The 18,110-nt window shown below is 44.8% G+C and overlaps 1 protein-coding gene across 2 annotated transcripts in view; it reads right to left on the bottom strand.

Moving 5' to 3' along the window:
• Positions 1-200: 200 nt before the first annotated feature.
• The window catches only part of LOC123148166 (rRNA (cytosine-C(5))-methyltransferase NOP2C), a 32,915-nt gene continuing 15,005 nt past the window's right edge, over positions 201-18,110 (bottom strand). Inside the window, exons 7-12 of one of the 2 annotated variants that reach the window (XM_044567530.1) lie at positions 17,127-17,364; positions 16,590-16,783; positions 8,845-8,945; positions 8,183-8,264; positions 6,612-6,676; positions 201-658 (exon numbers count right to left, since the gene is read on the bottom strand). In XM_044567530.1, coding sequence (XP_044423465.1) covers positions 544-658; positions 6,612-6,676; positions 8,183-8,264; positions 8,845-8,945; positions 16,590-16,783; positions 17,127-17,364 — 795 coding nt within the window. In that variant the 3' untranslated portion in view covers positions 201-543. Of the gene's footprint in view, positions 659-6,611; positions 6,677-8,182; positions 8,265-8,844; positions 9,444-16,589; positions 16,784-17,126; positions 17,365-18,110 lie in introns of those variants that run through there. The other variant, XR_006473674.1, reaches the window with a different exon arrangement.

The raw sequence follows: 18,110 nt of genomic DNA, 5'->3' as shown, positions 1-18,110 counted from the left end.
GTGCATGAAACTTAACAATAACCTATAGGGCTTCAAAACAAGATCTCACAATCACGTACACATGAATCTTTTTTCAGTTAATAACCTATGTGAAGATATTGACTACTGGATTAACACCATCTGCTAGAGATGTTTTTAAGTAACCAAAAACCAAATAATAAGAAAATATTGTAGTTTTGCAAAACAATACACCATGAACAGTTGAACAACTAGTCACCTCTCCAGCGAAAGGCCTATCATGAAGGCCAACCCAACATTGTTCTTTAATTCTGTTCCAACCCACCACCCATCCCGCAATAACCTAGAAACACCTCGAAAATTTTCTATCATATCAAACTTACACATGTTTAAATCATAGTCATCTTGTGATTTCCTTACTACATAAGCCCCTAGACAACCAAAATTCTCAAGAAATGTTTGGATGCAATGCAGGTAGTTGCAACAATACATGCCAGTGACTACTGAAAATGCCTGCAATTTAACTGATTCTATCGAAGATTTTTAGTACCCAACATATGGTGCTCAACACAAACCGCCCTTTGCTCAGTCCTCCTTCTGCCCAACATTAAACTTCGCAATGAAGAAACCCATCGTATCCAGTGATGATGATGGATCAAACCTCTGGACAAGTTGTGCTTCATCCTCCGTCAACCACTGCCTGCAAGAGCGTTTGATTTTTAGAGTTGTCCAGGCAACTTTTACTGGAACACATGCAAAATAAAAGTCTCATGGATAAAGGGTAGGTACATGACTATTTTACACATAGTAATACAAACCATTTTATATACTGAAGCAAGATTAAACATATATTGATTCAGCCAAGTGTCGCCTGCTAGTTGTTATATGTCTGAACAGCTGAAAATGCTAATAAATAAAATGCCATAGACCAAAAGATCTTCCAACGATGTAAAATGCTTCTAGTACTACAGAGCAGCACGCTGCAAGAAGGGCCAGAATTATTAAAACAAACCTTGTCCAGCAGTTTGATTAACAAACCAGCTTATTTGGCCCAATACAGTCTTATGCACAAGGACGGCTTATCAAACTAATGTAGATTGCTGATGCCTATGCATATGAAATGCCTCATGTTATTCTTGTTAGAGTTATAATATAAGTCATGTACCCCTTTTGTATTTATCCCGTTGTATGAGGGGTTTCCTGCATATGTTCCACACCTGTACATGTATATATATATATATCGGCCTATGGCCTCATGGGAATACAAGTTGCTTATTGCTAACATGGTATTAGAGCTAGGTCAATTTTTTGCACGCCGCAACTCGTGCTGATTGATCCGCCTCGCGACGCCACCGTCCTCTGTGGCCGTCGCTCTGTTCTCCGTCGCCGCCGTGTGGATCGCCAGGCTGGGCCGCTGCCTTCGCTCCCGCCCGTGCGATTCCCTCTCCTCCTGATCGCGTCCACACCGTGCTCCCTGATCCGGATCAAGCCGCCAGCCGTTCCCCTCGCTGGATTCTACCGCCGTGATTTCCCTGGTTCTGATCCAGTCGCCGACGTTATCTCCAGCGGACGGCCGCTAAAGCCAGTGCCCTCCCGCCCAAGCTACTCCGTTCTATCCATCGCGCGCCACAGCCGCCGCTAGCCCCGTCCGATCCAGCAGCCGGCCAAGTAAATTCACGTATACGTCATCTACGTCTACGTGTTTGTTGCTTGAGAATCCATCAGGTTTGGTCTAGCTAGCTTTGCACTTCGCGTGCACAACATCGCTAGCCCCGCGCGCTACAGCCGTCGTTCGCCAAGCCCCGCTCGCCAGCCCCGCGCACTTCGCCAAGTCTAGTCGGTTCTAAAAAAAATGTCTGCTGCATCGGGCTATGTTGCTGTCCCTCGCTGTCCGGTGATCTTTGATGGTTCTAACTACACCGAGTTTACTGGCTTCATGCGCATTCACATGCGTGGCATCCGTCTTTGGGGTGTTCTTTCTGGCGAGGTCTGCTGTCCGCCACGTCCAGTTCCTCCGGTGGCCCCTACTCCGCCAACTCCATCGGTTCTTCCTACGGATGCTAATCAGGCCGCCAAGGATGCGGCTAAGGTTGCTGATGAGGCTGCTGATCGTGCTTATGATGAGAGGGTTTTGGCTTATGAGGAGGCTCTTCAGACATATCATGGTGCTCTGTCTGTTTACACCCAGTGGCTTGATGATGATGCTCGTGCTGCAGCTGTTCTCACTGCTAGTGTTCTGCCTCAGTTTGCTTCTGAATTTCTGGGTCTTTCTACTGTCTTTGAGATGTGGACCCGTCTTCGTGAGCGCTATCAGCCCTCTGGTGATGCCTTATACCTCTCTGTGATCCGTCAGGAGCATGCTCTTCAGCAGGGTGACTCTACTGTTGATGACTTCTATGCACAGAGTTCTGCTATCTGGCGCCAGCTTGATTCTCTCCGTAGTGCTGGGTGTCGTACCTGCCCCTGTTGCCAGGCTGTCCAGGCCAATTTGGAGTTTCATCGCGTCTATGAGTTCTTGTCTCGGCTCCGTAAGGAGTTTGAGCCCCGGCGTGCTCAGTTGTTTGCTCGTGGCCGTATTTCTCTCATGGAGGCGCTTTCTGAGATTCGTGCTGAGGAGACTCGCTTACGTGGTGCTGGTTTGCTGGAGGTTCCCTCTGTGCTTGCTACTCGTGCTCCTACGCCACCTGCTCCACCGACCCCTTCTCGCTCGAGTGCTCCGCCGCTCTTGCCCACTCCTTCTGGAGGTTCAGGTCGCCCCCGTCCACATTGCGCCTATTGCAACAATGATGGTCATCTTGAGTCTCAGTGCTACACGAAGAAGAAACACCTGCGCAAGGCTCGATCATCATCTTCAGGGACTTCGTCATCTACCTCGACAGCTTCAGCCATTGCTTTGACTGAGCAGGATATTCTGAGACTTAAGCGTCTGCTCGCGGCTTCAGGTTCTTCCTCGACGGGTACTGCTGGTTCTGTGACTGATGCTTCCCGCACTGAGCAATCACCCTCTACACAGTCAGGTACATCCCCATGGGTTCTGGACTCTGGAGCTTCTTTTCATATGTCTTCTCATTCTTCCACTTTGTCCTCTCTTCGATCACTGGATTCTCCTATTCATGTCTTCACTGCTGATGGTACTCCACTTTCTGTTGCTAGTAGAGGCAATCTTACTACTCCTTCTTATTCTGTTCCTGATGTTGCTCATGTTCCTCGACTTACCATGAATTTGTTTTCTGCTGGTCAACTTACGGATTCTGGTTGTCGCGTCATCCTTGACGTTGACTCTTGTTCTGTCCAGGACCGTCACACGCACACTCTGGTTGGGGCTGGCCCTCGCCGCCGTGATTCTCAGGGTCTTTGGGAGTTGGACTGGCTTCATGTTCCTTCTGCTGCCACCACCATCGCCAGTTCTTCCGCTTCTGTTGCCTCCGTCACTGGTTCCTTCCAGCAGTGGCATCATCGACTTGGTCATCTGTGTGGTTCTCGGTTGTCTTCTTTAGTTCGTCGAGGCCTTCTGGGGTCTGTCTCAGGAGATGTCTCTTTAGAGTGTCAGGGTTGTCGTCTTGGCAAGCAGATTCAGTTACCATATTCACATAGTGAGTCAGTGTCTAAGCGTCCTTTCGATTTAGTCCATTCTGATGTATGGGGTCCGGCCCCTTTCGCTTCGAAAGGTGGTCATAAATACTATATTATTTTCATAGATGATTTCTCTCGTTACACATGGCTTTATTTCATGACTTCTCGTTCTGAGGTGTTGTCTATTTATAAGCGTTTTGCTGCCATGGTTCATACTCAGTTCTCTTCACCCATTCGTGTTTTTCGTGCTGACTCCGCTGGCGAGTATATCTCTAAGATGTTGCGTGGTGTTCTTGCTGAGCACGGGACTCTCTCTCAATTCTCTTGTCCTGGTGCTCATGCTCAGAATGGTGTGGCTGAGCGAAAGCATCGACATCTTCTTGAGACGGCTCGTGCATTGATGATTGCTGCCTCTCTCCCGCCTCATTTTTGGGCTGAGGCCGTCTCCACATCCACCTATCTTATCAATATACAGCCTTCCGCTGCTCTACAGGGTGGTGTTCCTTTCGAGCGACTTTTTGATCGTTCTCCCGATTATTCGATGCTTCGCTCGTTTGGTTGTGTTTTCTATGTTCTTCTTGCCCCTCGCGAACGCACCAAACTGACCACTCAGTCTGTTGAGTGTGTCTTCTTAGGCTACAGTGATGAGCATAAGGGCTATCGTTGTTGGGATCCTCTTGGTCGTCGGATGCGTATCTCTCGAGATGTGACTTTTGAAGAGTCTCGTCCCTTCTACCCACGCCCATCTTCCTTGACTTTTTCAGTGCAGGATATCTCTTTCCTCACTTTTCCTGACTCACTTATCACCCCCGCCGACACTGTACCTCTCCGTTCCACTTCCTCTCCTTCTCCACGTCTAGTTGACTTGCAGCCACCATCCTCCCCGGTCTCCTCGCCTAGCATGTCACCGGGTTCTCCACCCTCATCTCCGGTGACTTCCTCCCCGGTCTCCTCTCCCAGTCTGTCACCGGATTCTACACCTTCATCTCCGGTGACTTCTTCGTCGCCACCCCCTGATTCTACCTTGCCGATTCCTCCTTCTATTATTCCATCTCTTCCTCAGCATTACACTCGTCGTCCACGACCAGTCGATGCCTCTGTGGATGGGTCGTCATCTTCCTCTCAGCCTACTTATGGCTTGCGTTCTCGTCCTCGTCCGCCTGTTGATCGCTTTGGATTTCCCACCGCTGGTGCTGCTGTTCTTGAGCCGACTTCTTACCGTCAGGCTGTTGTTCATCCTGAATGGCAGTTTGCGATGGCAGAGGAGATTGCTGCTCTTGAACGCACTGGTACCTGGGATCTTGTTTCTCTTCCTCCCGGAGTCCGTCCGATCACTTGTAAGTGGGTCTACAAGGTTAAGACTCGCTCCGATGGTTCTCTTGAGCGTCACAAAGCTCGTCTTGTGGCTCGTGGTTTTCAGCAGGAGCATGGTCGTGATTATGACGAGACTTTTGCTCCTGTGGCTCATATGACCACTGTTCGTACACTTCTTGCCGTTGCCTCTGCACGCCACTGGTCTATATCTCAGCTTGATGTTAAGAATGCCTTTCTTAATGGTGAGCTGCGTGAGGAGGTGTACATGCAGCCACCACCTGGGTATTCTGTTCCTGATGGCATGGTATGTCGTCTTCGTCGCTCTCTCTATGGCCTTAAGCAAGCCCCCCGCGCCTGGTTTGAGCGCTTTGCCTCTGTGATCACTGCTGCTGGTTTTTTAGCAAGTGCTCATGATCCAGCATTGTTTATTCACCTTTCTCCTCGTGGTCGGACTCTTCTTCTTCTTTATGTTGATGACATGATCATCACGGGGGATGATCCCGAGTATATTGCCTTTGTAAAGGCCCGTCTTAGTGAGCAGTTTCTTATGTCTGATCTTGGACCTCTTCGCTACTTTCTTGGGATTGAAGTCTCTTCTACCTCTGATGGCTTTTTTATATCCCAGGAAAAGTATATCCAGGATCTTCTTGCTCGTGCTGCTCTTACTGACGAGCGCGTTGTTGAGACTCCTATGGAGCTCAATGTTCACCTCCGTGCTACTGATGGTGATCCTCTCCCTGATCCGACGCGTTATCGTCATCTTGTTGGCAGTCTTGTCTATCTAGCTGTCACTCGTCCGGACATCTCTTATCCGGTTCATATTCTGAGTCAGTTTGTCTCTGCCCCCACCTCGGTTCACTATAGTCATCTCCTTCGTGTTCTTCGATATCTTCGAGGCACGATCTCTCACCGTCTATTCTTTCCTCGCTCCAGTTCTTTACAGCTCCAGGCCTATTCGGATGCTACGTGGGCTAGTGATCCTTCCGATCGCCGTTCACTTTCTGCTTACTGTGTTTTTCTTGGTGGTTCTCTCATTGCCTGGAAGACGAAGAAACAGCTTGCAGTTTCCCGTTCGAGTGCCGAGGCTGAGTTGCGAGCAATGGCTCTTTTGACGGCAGAGGTGACTTGGTTACGGTGGTTACTTCAGGATTTTGGTGTTTCTGTCACTACACCGACTCTGCTTTTATCTGACAGTACAGGTGCTATCAGCATTGCACGCGATCCTGTGAAGCATGAGCTCACCAAGCATATTGGTGTTGATGCTTTCTATGTGCGCGCTGCTGTGCAGGATCAGGTTATTGCTCTTCAGTATGTGCCTTCCGAGTTACAGTTGGCGGATTTCCTGACGAAGGCTCAGACTAGAGCACAACATGGCTTTTATCTCTCCAAACTCAGTGTTGTTCATCCACCATGAGTTTGAGGGGGGGTGTTAGAGTTATAATATAAGTCATGTACCCCTTTTGTATTTATCCCGTTGTATGAGGGGTTTCCTGCATATGTTCCACACCTGTACATGTATATATATATCGGCCTATGGCCTCATGGGAATACAAGTTGCTTATTCCTAACAATTCTACTATTCGCAAAAGAAACAATGAAAGTTTGGGATGCAATCCCCAAATGTACCACATCCGGCTGTAGCCATGTGCCAAATTATGGCATGGGGTTTTGCCAAATCACGAAATGGTCATTCCAGAACATAATCTAGATAACAGGTTCAGGAGCCAAATTCAAACAAAGATATAACAAAAATATTTCGATCTTACTCAGTATATGCCTTGTTGGGCAGCTTACATGAGCCAATAATACCAGGTCCTCCAACTTTTGGGTGCTGAAAAAGGGTTGACAATAGAAATGGTGTCGGAAGTTTAGCAATGAGTCATATAGCACAGCAAGTTTAATTGTCTCAAGTACACATATTATATATCCCCTTTGTTCGAAATTATAAGACATTTTGGATATTTCAATATGGACAACATACGGACTGAAATGAGTGAACGAACACACTAAAACACGTCTATATACATCAGATTCAAAAAAAGTTAGAACATCTTATAATTCGGAACAAATGGAGTATAAGAAAAGCACTCAGTTTCTCTACTCAAGTTAGAAATACGTATGCATATTTGAAGCAAAAATGCAGATACCACCAAAGGGTCCAAGACCTAATTTGCTTCTACATTGTCTTAAGGTGGCATGCTATCATTTTTAAATCAAGTTCACCAGCTTTAACATGCACTATAATGTTGAGTAAACTATTGTTTCGCAAATAACGAATTTCCAGTTTTATTTCACTTATGTTATGAACAAAGCAGGCAGAGGGATTCAAGCCCAGGCAGGTGAGCAGCTCAGTGGCATCTTCACAAACCGATCAAGCTTTTGCGCCAACTTTTGCAACAACCATTAATTTTAAACAAGTGATGAAATGCAACAGATGAATTAATGGCATATTTTCAAGTTTTGCGCTGCAAATATATAGCTACTGGGTTTTGCATTGGAGAAGGTGTCCCTTGCTTTTGCCACTCCTGTTTGCTTTTAGTACTTCTGCCGCTCAACTCCGTTAAAAGAAAATTGGGCACTCATGTTTTACCAGTCCTGGATCTCAGGACCAGGGGCCAGCGCCGTTGGCACACCGTCAACGATGGTAAACGAGCCAAGCAGCCATGCGGCATCCAACTGTCCAAGACGAAGACACCCTGGAGAGCACCAGCATGAGTGGAACTCAAGGCATCTCAGCGCTGAGGTGGCTTGACACGGCAGTAATACAGTAATGAGGCGAGGAGGCATACTTGTGGAATGTAGTGCCGCAAATGTGGATAACTCTGTGTGTCACGATGGCACCAAGATAGAGGAACAGATCCGCATGGCTGGGGATCAGGGTCGAGCAATCATGCCAGTTGGCTCCCAACAGCAAATGAATGAGAAAAAGAAGGGACTCGTGGGTGAAAGGAGAGGGACGGAGAGGACACAGAAAATGTGCTGGGTAACTTTTGAGAACAGACAAGGGGAAAAAGTAACATTACAAATTTAACCATCTGAGCTCACTTCTCACAGCTGCAGTTCTGCCAAAAATGTAAAACTCACATCCGTAGAAGGTGTCTGAGCTAACAAGGGTGACGGAAGTAGAAAATGCAGAAGGGAGTTAAAATTTTCGAATGGCTAAAATAAGACACGTCTCTCCAACAGCAGAATCAAGTAGACACATTGCAGATAAAAGACATGCATCGCTTTTAAAGAGAAAAGGAAAACTTTACATGTGCAGTAGCACAAACAAAATCTTCTGACACATTAATCCACCGCAGCGTAGACACGACAACATACAAGTCATTGAACTTACCTGTGATCCTAGTGACAGGAATTTGTATGTATCCAAGGCATATCTGACCAAAGACTCATTTTCTCCTGGATTTATGGTACACCTGGAAGCAGAAAAATAAATAAGGTGCCAGTAGTAATCAACACTGTTCGTCGAGTTGTATTGCTTATTTGCTTCTCATTTAAATTGTAGGTCACTTAAACAATACACCAGCATAAATGGCGGGCATATGCAAGATAAAATGACTACTAGCAAGTTATCCAGTTTATGGAGCAACTACGATTATCCATCAAGTAGCTAACATTGATATCGTGCACAGCAGTGTATGTAGATGGAACAAAATTGATCGTTTCACCCACTGAATACTAATAAAATGTTCGTGCATGACTAGAAAAAACATCATTTATGTTCTTTTTTGGTATTGCTACAGCAGTTACAATGAATCTCTGTTAGACCACTAGCTGCACTGTTTATAATCCAGGCTCTGTGCTTTTTATCCAAACAGAGATCCACTATCCCAGTACAGGAAATACAGTGGGTACTCAGTATCTCTTAGCTGTGTCAAGTAAGCAATGAAAACGTGAATCGAACTACTGTGTACCAGCACCAGAAAACAGAGCAATGTAGCACGAGTTTTTGACCGTCCACCCCAGTAACAATAAAAAAAAGTTCAACATACTTACGTGGAATAAACAATTAACCCACCAGGGCGAACTAGCTTAACAGCTTGATCAAACAATCTTCTTTGATACGTCGCATTCTTTCTCAGTGATTCCAGAGTTTCCTGTAATAATGCAATTTATGAAACAGCAAATAAGTTAGCAAGTTGTACTAGAATTAGCCATCTAGATATTAGAGAATCTCCAGCAGGCCCCCTATTAGAGCCAGGAAAATGCGGGGCCCCCATAACACCCCTCCCACCCAGCCCCAACTCCCACAGGCATACCCTCAGGCCCCAAAACCTAACGACGGAGAGTGGGAGGAAACTTCCCTTGCACATGGCTCTCCCTCCTGCGTCGGGAGCTCACCAGCGGGCCTCCGCTGCGCAACACTCGCCTCCAACCTCCCCAGCCTCCCCCCTCGCCGTGCAGCTCCTCCTCTTACTGGGCTCTGCCCCTCCACGCAGCGCATGCTATTGGGCCAGAGCTCTGGCGTCCACAAAAACTGCCACGCGGACCTGGCATTCTCCACCCTCCCTCCATCTCTGTCACTTTGTCCCAAGGAACACCGCCATGCCAGACCCGGCCTCCTAGTGCGCTGGCCCGAGGTAAATGCAGTCCTCCTGTTTTAGGTATATGTGAATTTGTCTGTCAATTTGCATGTGAATTTGTATATAAAATTTGCATACAATTTTGTAATGTCAATATAACTTTGATATCTGAGTTGGCTTAGATCTCCAAGGGAAGATTCCGGAGCTGTGGAAGATGTATTCGCACAGGACTAATGAGGTGTGGCTAGGATGGGTCGTTGGTCACGGGTCCAAGTCCAAGTCGGGGTAGGTTTGGAACCGGATCCAACGAAAGATGGCAGGGGGACTGGATGTTGACTAGAAGATAGATATAAGTTCAAGTCCTAGTGGACTTCCACTTCGACATGGCCCGGAGAAAAGAAAATGCAATAGAGAAAATAAAATGTTCAATAATTTATTTTATTCTAGGCGAAAAAATTCCTAGCTCTTCTATTAACAACTTTTCTGGGGTTTCAAAAGTGGTATGTTACGATTCCAATTAATGAGCTGGCCATACGAGCCAACTAAATCAAAACATTTCTTGCCTTCCCCTGCCCATACTCAAATCAGATCAAATCTTACCAAAATCTAGAATATGATTGGTGTAAGATTTATGTTAGACACAATTGGTGCTGAACCACTAGAATATGTATTACCCCTATTGTAACACACAGGCAATTAGCTAGACAATGTTATAGACGAGATTACTACATTCCAGATCCATAATAAACAACTCATTCTTAACAGGTGCACAGCCATAAAACATATCCTTTAAATATATAGAACAACCATTGTTCTCAAACTTGAAACGAATATCCATCACGCAATAAACAAGATCCTAATATAATGTTCTTGCGTAAGGCCAAACACATAGTAACAATTACTAAGCTCTAATACGAACCCCAAAGGTAGATGTAGAACGCCGACGAGTTGAAGAGTGTCTGCACTCATTTTTGGCAAAACTCCTGCCGAACGAGGCATTCCTGCCGTGACAGACCCAGGTGAGGCGCACTAGGGAAGGTGCCCAAAACATGGAGAAACAGCCAGGAGGCATAGCACTCAAGAGCAAGGTACACACACTAGATATAGCACTCAGATCTGCAGTGACCAGTTATAGCTCTCCCAAGGTGATACAAGTTGCCATGTCCCAATTGGCAAGCGGCTCGCTGATTCGGCATGCTCCACAGGCTGGCTGCTATGTGAAGGATAGCTTGAAACCATGGCAGTATAAGGTCAGATTTAAGTATGGAGTTTGCCTTTGGATGACCCTATTTGGGAAGATCAAAGTTGATATAAAGATGATCCAAAATAGAGTTCGGATGCGGAAGTAATAACAAGTTCAGAGGTGTGCACATTAACACTAGATTATGGCATGGCATAAAATGTAATTAATATGGCCTCAAATGAAGTAGTGCTCAACATGCAAAATTTTCGTCGTCGAAACGAATAAATTTGTCTTTGGATCATCTCAATCCAAGGTCGTATGCAACCTTTAGAGCCGAAAGAAGATCAGGAACACAGGCTGAAGGAATCCTGACGGATAAATCCAACCGAGTATTTAAATCCGAGTGAGGCATCAGTCGGGCAATTGGAGTGAAGCTACTGTCGGATGGCCCGATTGATCTCAAATCCGACTGAACGGTCCTAAAATCCGACTGGTGTCGGGCGATTCGACCTGAAGCTAAAGATGGGTCCTAAAATCCGACTGGTGTCACGCAATTCGACTTGAAGCTAAAGATGGGTCCTAAAGTCCGACTAGTGTCGGGTAATTCGACCTGAAGCTAAACATGGCCTTAGTTATCTCATAACATTTGGACCTTGCTGCTGGAACAAAGCATTTAGCTCCACCGATCATATTGTAGGCACTATAGCTCTCAAAAAAGTTTTTGAAGCATGCATCAGGTACTGCACTAATATGGAGTCGTCACTTTTGGTCTAGATATTTATATCATCATCCGTAGCGTTGTCACCAGGGCACGCGCCTACAATAGCTGCTTGCAAAATATATTTTCTTTCTTAGCACTCCTGAGGACAATCCTGAGATGCAGTCTCCTGGACGACGAAGAGTTTGCTGAATTACTAATTCGGCACGCGTGGATACCGTAGGGGGGCGCCTACTTCGACTCTTGGTCGATGGAGAAATTCTCGCAGCTGGGACGTATAACCTAGCTACGGGTGTCGGGAAATCTTCACCATCTTCTTCCTCTCCTTTGAGTTCTTTTGGTGTAAAAGTGCATCTAGTGCCCCCTTAAGACAAATGGGTTAAGGGACTAATGTGTTTGTGAGTGTACACAAAAGATATAGTCCCTGAAGATTTGGTTTAACCAACAAAAAACGACACCTAAAAATGTATTTCTTCAGTGAAGAATTTGCTGCGTCCTTGAAGAAATTGATGTGAAGAATTGGAAGCTTGAAGACTTTGTTTTCATAGTTTATTGCTTCTTTATTTGAGTCAATGGGAAACACCATACTGTGAAAGAGGGTCTAGGTGATATATAGGTGTATTTCCGAAGTGAGCTCAAACCTAAAACATACCTACTTATTCGAGTGAAGACTTTGGAAATCTCTTGCAGTGCAATCGAGTTCTTCAGTGACAGAGGCAAAGTTCTTTTGTTCGTTGACGAAATTGGTCTGACTGAAGAGTTAGGATTTCGCCAGTGTGGTCTGCATACCATGTGAGGAAAATGAGAGTTCCGATGAAATTGTCGTTCCGACCGTTGTTGCGCAAGTGCCAGCTGTTGAGTGGATCCTTATCCAAGGGGATTTATGTCTTATCATGTCGGATTGCCCCTGGCTATAAATGTCCCCCCCCCCCCCCAATTAGTAGTTGGTTGGCTGCTCCAAGAGAAAGATCGACAAGTGTCATTTGAGAGCAACCCTTCCTCTAACGAACTTGAGAAAAACTCAAGTGAGGAAAAACCCAAACACCCAAAGCCAGAGTGATTGAGCATCACTGAAGAGATTGTTATGTGTGATCCGACGCCTATTACCTTTGAAGACTATCATTCTTCTAGACGGTTAGGAGTCATGTTCTGAGCATCCAAGAAGTATTTGTGGAGTACCATAGAACGAATCTGTGAAGGTTTTGGAAGTCTACCTTGAAGACTTACCACGAGTGATTGGGCGGGGTCTAAGTGGCTTAGCTCAAGAGGAATAAGGTGAAGACTTGGTGTCTCCTGAGTTCAATCTCAGCCTCCCTAACTAGACGTACAGTTGATACAACAACTGAAACTGGTCAAACAAATCACCGTGTCTTCACCGAGCCAACCTGGTTTCAAATTCCTCAACCCTTTACTTTCAGTACTTGTGCACTTAAAGAATCTTGCATTCTGAAGACTTTCATCTTGATGCTTTTCATTCCTTCAGTTCATCATGTTTACTTTTGAATGTATGTATGATTGCATGTTCTTCATTTGCATCTATCATGTGCGCCTGTTTTGCTTCACTGTGATGATTTAGTTTCCCTTCTGTTTCTATTTCGACACTCTGTTATTCGTCAAACTCTACCAACTTTGATGAATTTGTAAAAATCTCCCATTCACCCCCGGAAGATTACCTGCGCTTTCAATTGGTATAAAGCAAGGTACTCTCTTGTTCTGTGTGATTTTGGTTTAACCACCTGGAGTTTTAGTTATGTCGACCGCAGGTATGATCAAAGTCTCCGTTGCGTGCCCTATCTTCGAAGGCACAGACTACCCGTACTAGAAGAACAAGATGTGCATGCATCTTGAGGCTATTGACAACGATCTCTGATTTGTCGTCGAGAATGGTATCCTCTGTTGGACCGAGTATCAATGCTAATGACGTGAAGAGATTCAAACAACTTGACTCTCAAGCGAAGAATATCATATGTGGGCATCTGAACAAAGGACGGTATGGCAGAGTGAGTGCTTTGGAGACCTCAAATCTTATCTGGGATATGATCTCCAAGGGGGTTTCAACTCAACATGACTCCCGAGTGGATGTTCTTCGCAATCTCTTCAACCGCTTCAAGAAGCTCGACAATGAGAACGTCCAACAAACATTCGATCGCCTCACTGATATCTCCAATGAGCTTCAAGCTCTTGGCGCATCTGACATCACCGATATGAGGTGGTGCAGAAATTGTTGAGATCGCTTGACAGTTCATTTGACATCTTGGGACTGATGATTCAAGAGAGTCCTAACTACAAGCAACTTAACCTAGCTGATATTCTTGAGAGGCTCAATACTCATGAATTTCAACAAGCTGAGAAGAGAGACATGTATGGTCCAAGCTATGGACAACCTCGCGCCATGAAGGCAAAAGCAAAAGCCAAAGCAATTTCTTCATCTGAAGAAGAATCTGACTGCAGTTTCGGTGGCCCCGGAGAAATTGGCAGAGAACTTGCAATGATGGTGAAGAAATTTCAGAAGTTTTCAAAGAAAAACCGCTTTGGAAAGTCTTCAAAGTATGACTCGAAGAAAACTGAAGAAGATTTTGCTCGAGACTACAAGAGAACTTGCTACAAATGCAAGAAGCCTGACAACTATATTGCTGACTGTCCCCTCTGGGAAAAGGAATCAAAGAAGAGCAAGGATGGCAGTTCTGATGAGAAGAAATCCTATGTCTTCTTCAAAGTCTTCATCATACAAGAGAGCAGTTCTAGCAAGCACGTGCATTCATCAGCAAGGAAATGGACTCTTAGGAAGAATCCGATCAAGAGGGAGCTAAGGAATCTGAGGAGTCAGATTCTTGTGGCGGGCCTAGCTCTCGCTGCCGATTTTGTCACCAAGTCCATCTTCAACCATGAAGAAAATGGCTACGTCACCGACGCTAAGGCCTGTGACGACAACTCTGCTCCCATCTATTGCTTCATGGCAAAAGGCGCCAAGGTATCCTCACGTGTTGCCTACTTTGATACTTTCAGTAAAGATGACTCTGGATGTGAAAATAAACCTAGGTATGAAAAAACTTGCTAAAATTGCAACTGAGTAGCAAACTACTATGGAAAAGATTCAAAAATTGCTAGACAAAAGCGATGATCTGTTGGATGAGGAAATGGATCGAAATCAATCTTTGACTGGTGATCTTCAAAGTCTTCGATCAAAGTATGATGAACTTCAAAGTCGTCATGTGGCCCTCTCAGGCAATCATGAGAAGCTTTCCTATGAATTTCTTCAAAGGAGGAGATCTCGAAAAACTGAGAGCGTCTCATGATGATTTTCGAACGTAGAACGATGCCTTGCTCGCTCAACAGATCAGTACCGCTCATGAAGAATTTGTGTCACCATACTTGAAATGCCTTGAACGTGAAAACGCAAATTCTTCTACTGAATGTTCAAATGCTTCTGAAAGAGCAATTTCTTCAACTGTTTCGGAGGCTACTAACCCCTCATCTGAGAAAGCCACAAATATCACTGACGAAAATGCAGGGTTGAAGGAATTGTATATGACAGGCATGTACAAAAGCCTCAAAGGGCATCAAACCCTTTGCGATGTGCTTAAGAAGCAAATCTTGAAGAAGAACCCTAGGAAAGAGGGTATTGCATTTGAAAGAAGAATCAATGGAGATGGATCCTATTGAAAACCTGAGCAGTACCCCCAAACCACCTGGATGCCTGCAAAACGACCTCCTGTCAATCCATCCACTTTGTTTGGCTATAACTGTGCTACTTATTATGTCTCTATTGAGTCATTTGACTCCAACTATAAACTGTTCAAAAATCAAAATGGTGAAGTATTCGCCAAATTTGTTGGAACTAACTACAGGAATGGTCCACCAATGAAGAAAATCTAGATGCCCAAAAGCCTTCTGGAAAGTATTCAGGTGAATGTCGTCATGACACCATTGATGAAGAAAAACCTAAGGGCAAATTTTTCATATGGACCAAAGTCTTCAAATGGTCGCAGACCCACTTATGGTCGTGCTAATGCCTCTGTTTCGTAGGGAAACAATCATTGGTCTAATGAATATGTGCATTATTCTTCGAACCACTATGTTCACAAATCTTCGAAGAATTTCTCAGTATATTTATTTGATTATACTAACCCCTCTATGAAGAGAAATGCATTTGCTTCAATGCCTAAATTCTCAATTGGCGCACTTAGATACAATGCTTCTCAGCCACCCTTACAAATGTGGGTGGTCAAGAAGAACTAATTTCTTCTACAGGGTCGGGTCTCCAGAAGGGATGCGCTAATGATGAAGAAAATCTCGAGACCTGGAAAATCTTGTTGGATGCAAGATAAAAATGAAAAATGGATTATCCATTACTCTCGTCCATGATATCACTGCACAACCACATAGAACCAGCAGCCACAGCAGCAACACAAGCCTCTAGTAGCAGCAGTTTCTACCAGCATAAGCGTCTTCCTCTGACCAAGCCACGTTGTCGACGTGTCTCCCGCACGGCCCCGCCACCGTCTCACGTGCCACCTCCACGTCTCCCGCACTCGCACGCAGCCACTTGCGGACCTCCCCGCTAGCTAGCGCACAGCCGCGAGATGAGTACCCGCTGCCGAGATGAGCCCCTTAGCCGCCTTCCCGTCAGGCCCCGTTGTCGCCTGCGCCTGCCGGCGTCTGTTACCATGTTGAATGAGGAGAGGTGTACCAGCAGCTTGTCTCTATGCGCTCATCTCCAAACATTGATCAGCCCTCCTCTTCTAAGTCACTTACACGAGTTCGGCCCTATGGGCCTAAGTTGTGATGGACCAGGCCCATACAAGATCAACATCTACCAAATCATTTTCGTAGGGTGCCCGATTGGGTCCGGTACCTCCTGGTATGAGAAGTCAGGGACTTCAGAGTGCCTAGTTCTTTATGCTGATAGCGAGTTGTTTTGAAAGTACGTCACCTCCAAGCTTTGTTAATCCCAAACCTCTAGGCTCAAGTCTTGGCTTTCACATTTTAAATAAATATTTGCTTGCCCTCTTTCTTCCACATGTAGGTGTTCAAGTATATGTGAAGGCCCAACCTTCTCCAACTTCTGGTCCTACTAGTTGGTGCATGAAACTTAATAATGGATTGAAGCTTGACTAGCTGTCACTATGTTAAACATGAAAGATCTGAGTTTATTTTATAATATAAAATATAATACGAATAGTAATTATAAATTATGATTATTTGTTTTGTTGCTCTTGTATATAGGCAAACAACTGAAACATATAGTGATGCAAAGAATGTAAAGTGCAATTTAACGATCAACAATATACGCAATTTAGGTACAGTAGTCCCTTACCTCAGCAGCAAAGAGACGAGGTCTCAAGCCAAGTGCAGAACATGGAGCATCAAGGAGGACACGATCAAAGCTGCTTGGAAAGAATCCTTTTGAGTCTTCAACTCTACCTCCAGAGCAGTTACTTCTTCCTGTCCCGTTCCTCATTCGCCTTAAATTCTTCCTGAGGTCTGCCTTGCTAACATACCTTTTGGCATCTGGTTTTCCATCATTTAAAAGAAAAAATAAAATTCCAAAATAGTGGAAAAGACCAACATATACAGTGTCCAACATGTACAACAAATACAATTGCTGCCGCTGCAGGAAATAGTGTAACAATTTAGGTTAGTGTCTAAATAATTCAAACAAATTTAGACACAGTTCTCAATCCAAACTAGAAATACGTAAGGAACATTAAAACATCCATGTTATCCAGAGATCTGAAAAATCCATATGATACCATCATGTGAACAAAAAGAATCCAAGAAACATGATGCACAGAATAGAGCTGATGTGGTGAAGAAAAATGAATACATGGGTATAAATTGGCATGCTGCTTACCAGTCTGCTCAACTATTGCAGTTGAGCTGTCTTCAGCTGCATTCGTAACCCTGGCAGCGATTATACTACGAATAGGGCCAGAGTTCTCCGCTAACGTCACAATTGCTTCAGAGCAATTATCAGCCACGCCAAGATTTCTTTCCTCATAAGCCTTCCGTACAGATTTGAGAGCATCAAGTTTATAAGCTCTTATACAACTTAGGCCCATCTCATCAGCCAACTTCAAAATACCCATCACCTGGAATATAATTTTATGTTATTACAATGACAATATGATTCTCGGGATAAAGATATACACCATCAGGGAACACATGATAAATGTTAGATACATAAGATATACACCATCAGGGAGCACATGCTAAATGTTAAATACATAAATAAAGGCATACTTTCATGTGCATGTGCACCATGACAGATTTTTTATTGCTCAGGTGCTGACATCTCCCAAAGCTTTCTAACACATCAATGTGAACATGACCTTAGGAGATAAACTAGGAATCCGAAAAAAGAAATACAAGAAACCTAGTACCATACATCTTTATTAGGACAGCCCCAACCCGTGCGTTTTCTGCATGCATCGTGTAGGTTAGTTAGAAAAAAAATTAGACATGGTGCAAATCGTGCAGCCGGCCCTTAGTTTTAGGAACCAATAATCTTGTTCCTTCCTTTTTCTTGTTCATTCGTCTAAACAGATTAAGCAGCCGAATGTCTTTATTCCTTTCTTCCCATGGAAAATCAGCGCACCAAGGAGGCAACCTCCCTTCTCAAGGACGAGGAGATCAAGATGGCGGACTCTGTTCCATTGGACAAACAGCAGATCAAGCCGGCGACCGTGCCATGCGTCTTCAAGTGCCCGGGACGACGAACGACTTAATGAATTGGTTCTCGGACTTGGCATGCTACAAGTGTACCGTCTGCAGCAAGATACGAGTTTTGTTTGAGCCACCCTCAAAAGAATCTTCAACAAGCAGCTCGGAGTATAAA

This window comes from Triticum aestivum, chromosome 7A (genome assembly GCF_018294505.1).
Source record: "Triticum aestivum cultivar Chinese Spring chromosome 7A, IWGSC CS RefSeq v2.1, whole genome shotgun sequence".
Lineage (NCBI taxonomy): Eukaryota > Viridiplantae > Streptophyta > Magnoliopsida > Poales > Poaceae > Triticum > Triticum aestivum.
Note: the sequence above shows the minus strand (reverse complement) of the source record. Positions and strands in the feature narration are given on the sequence as shown.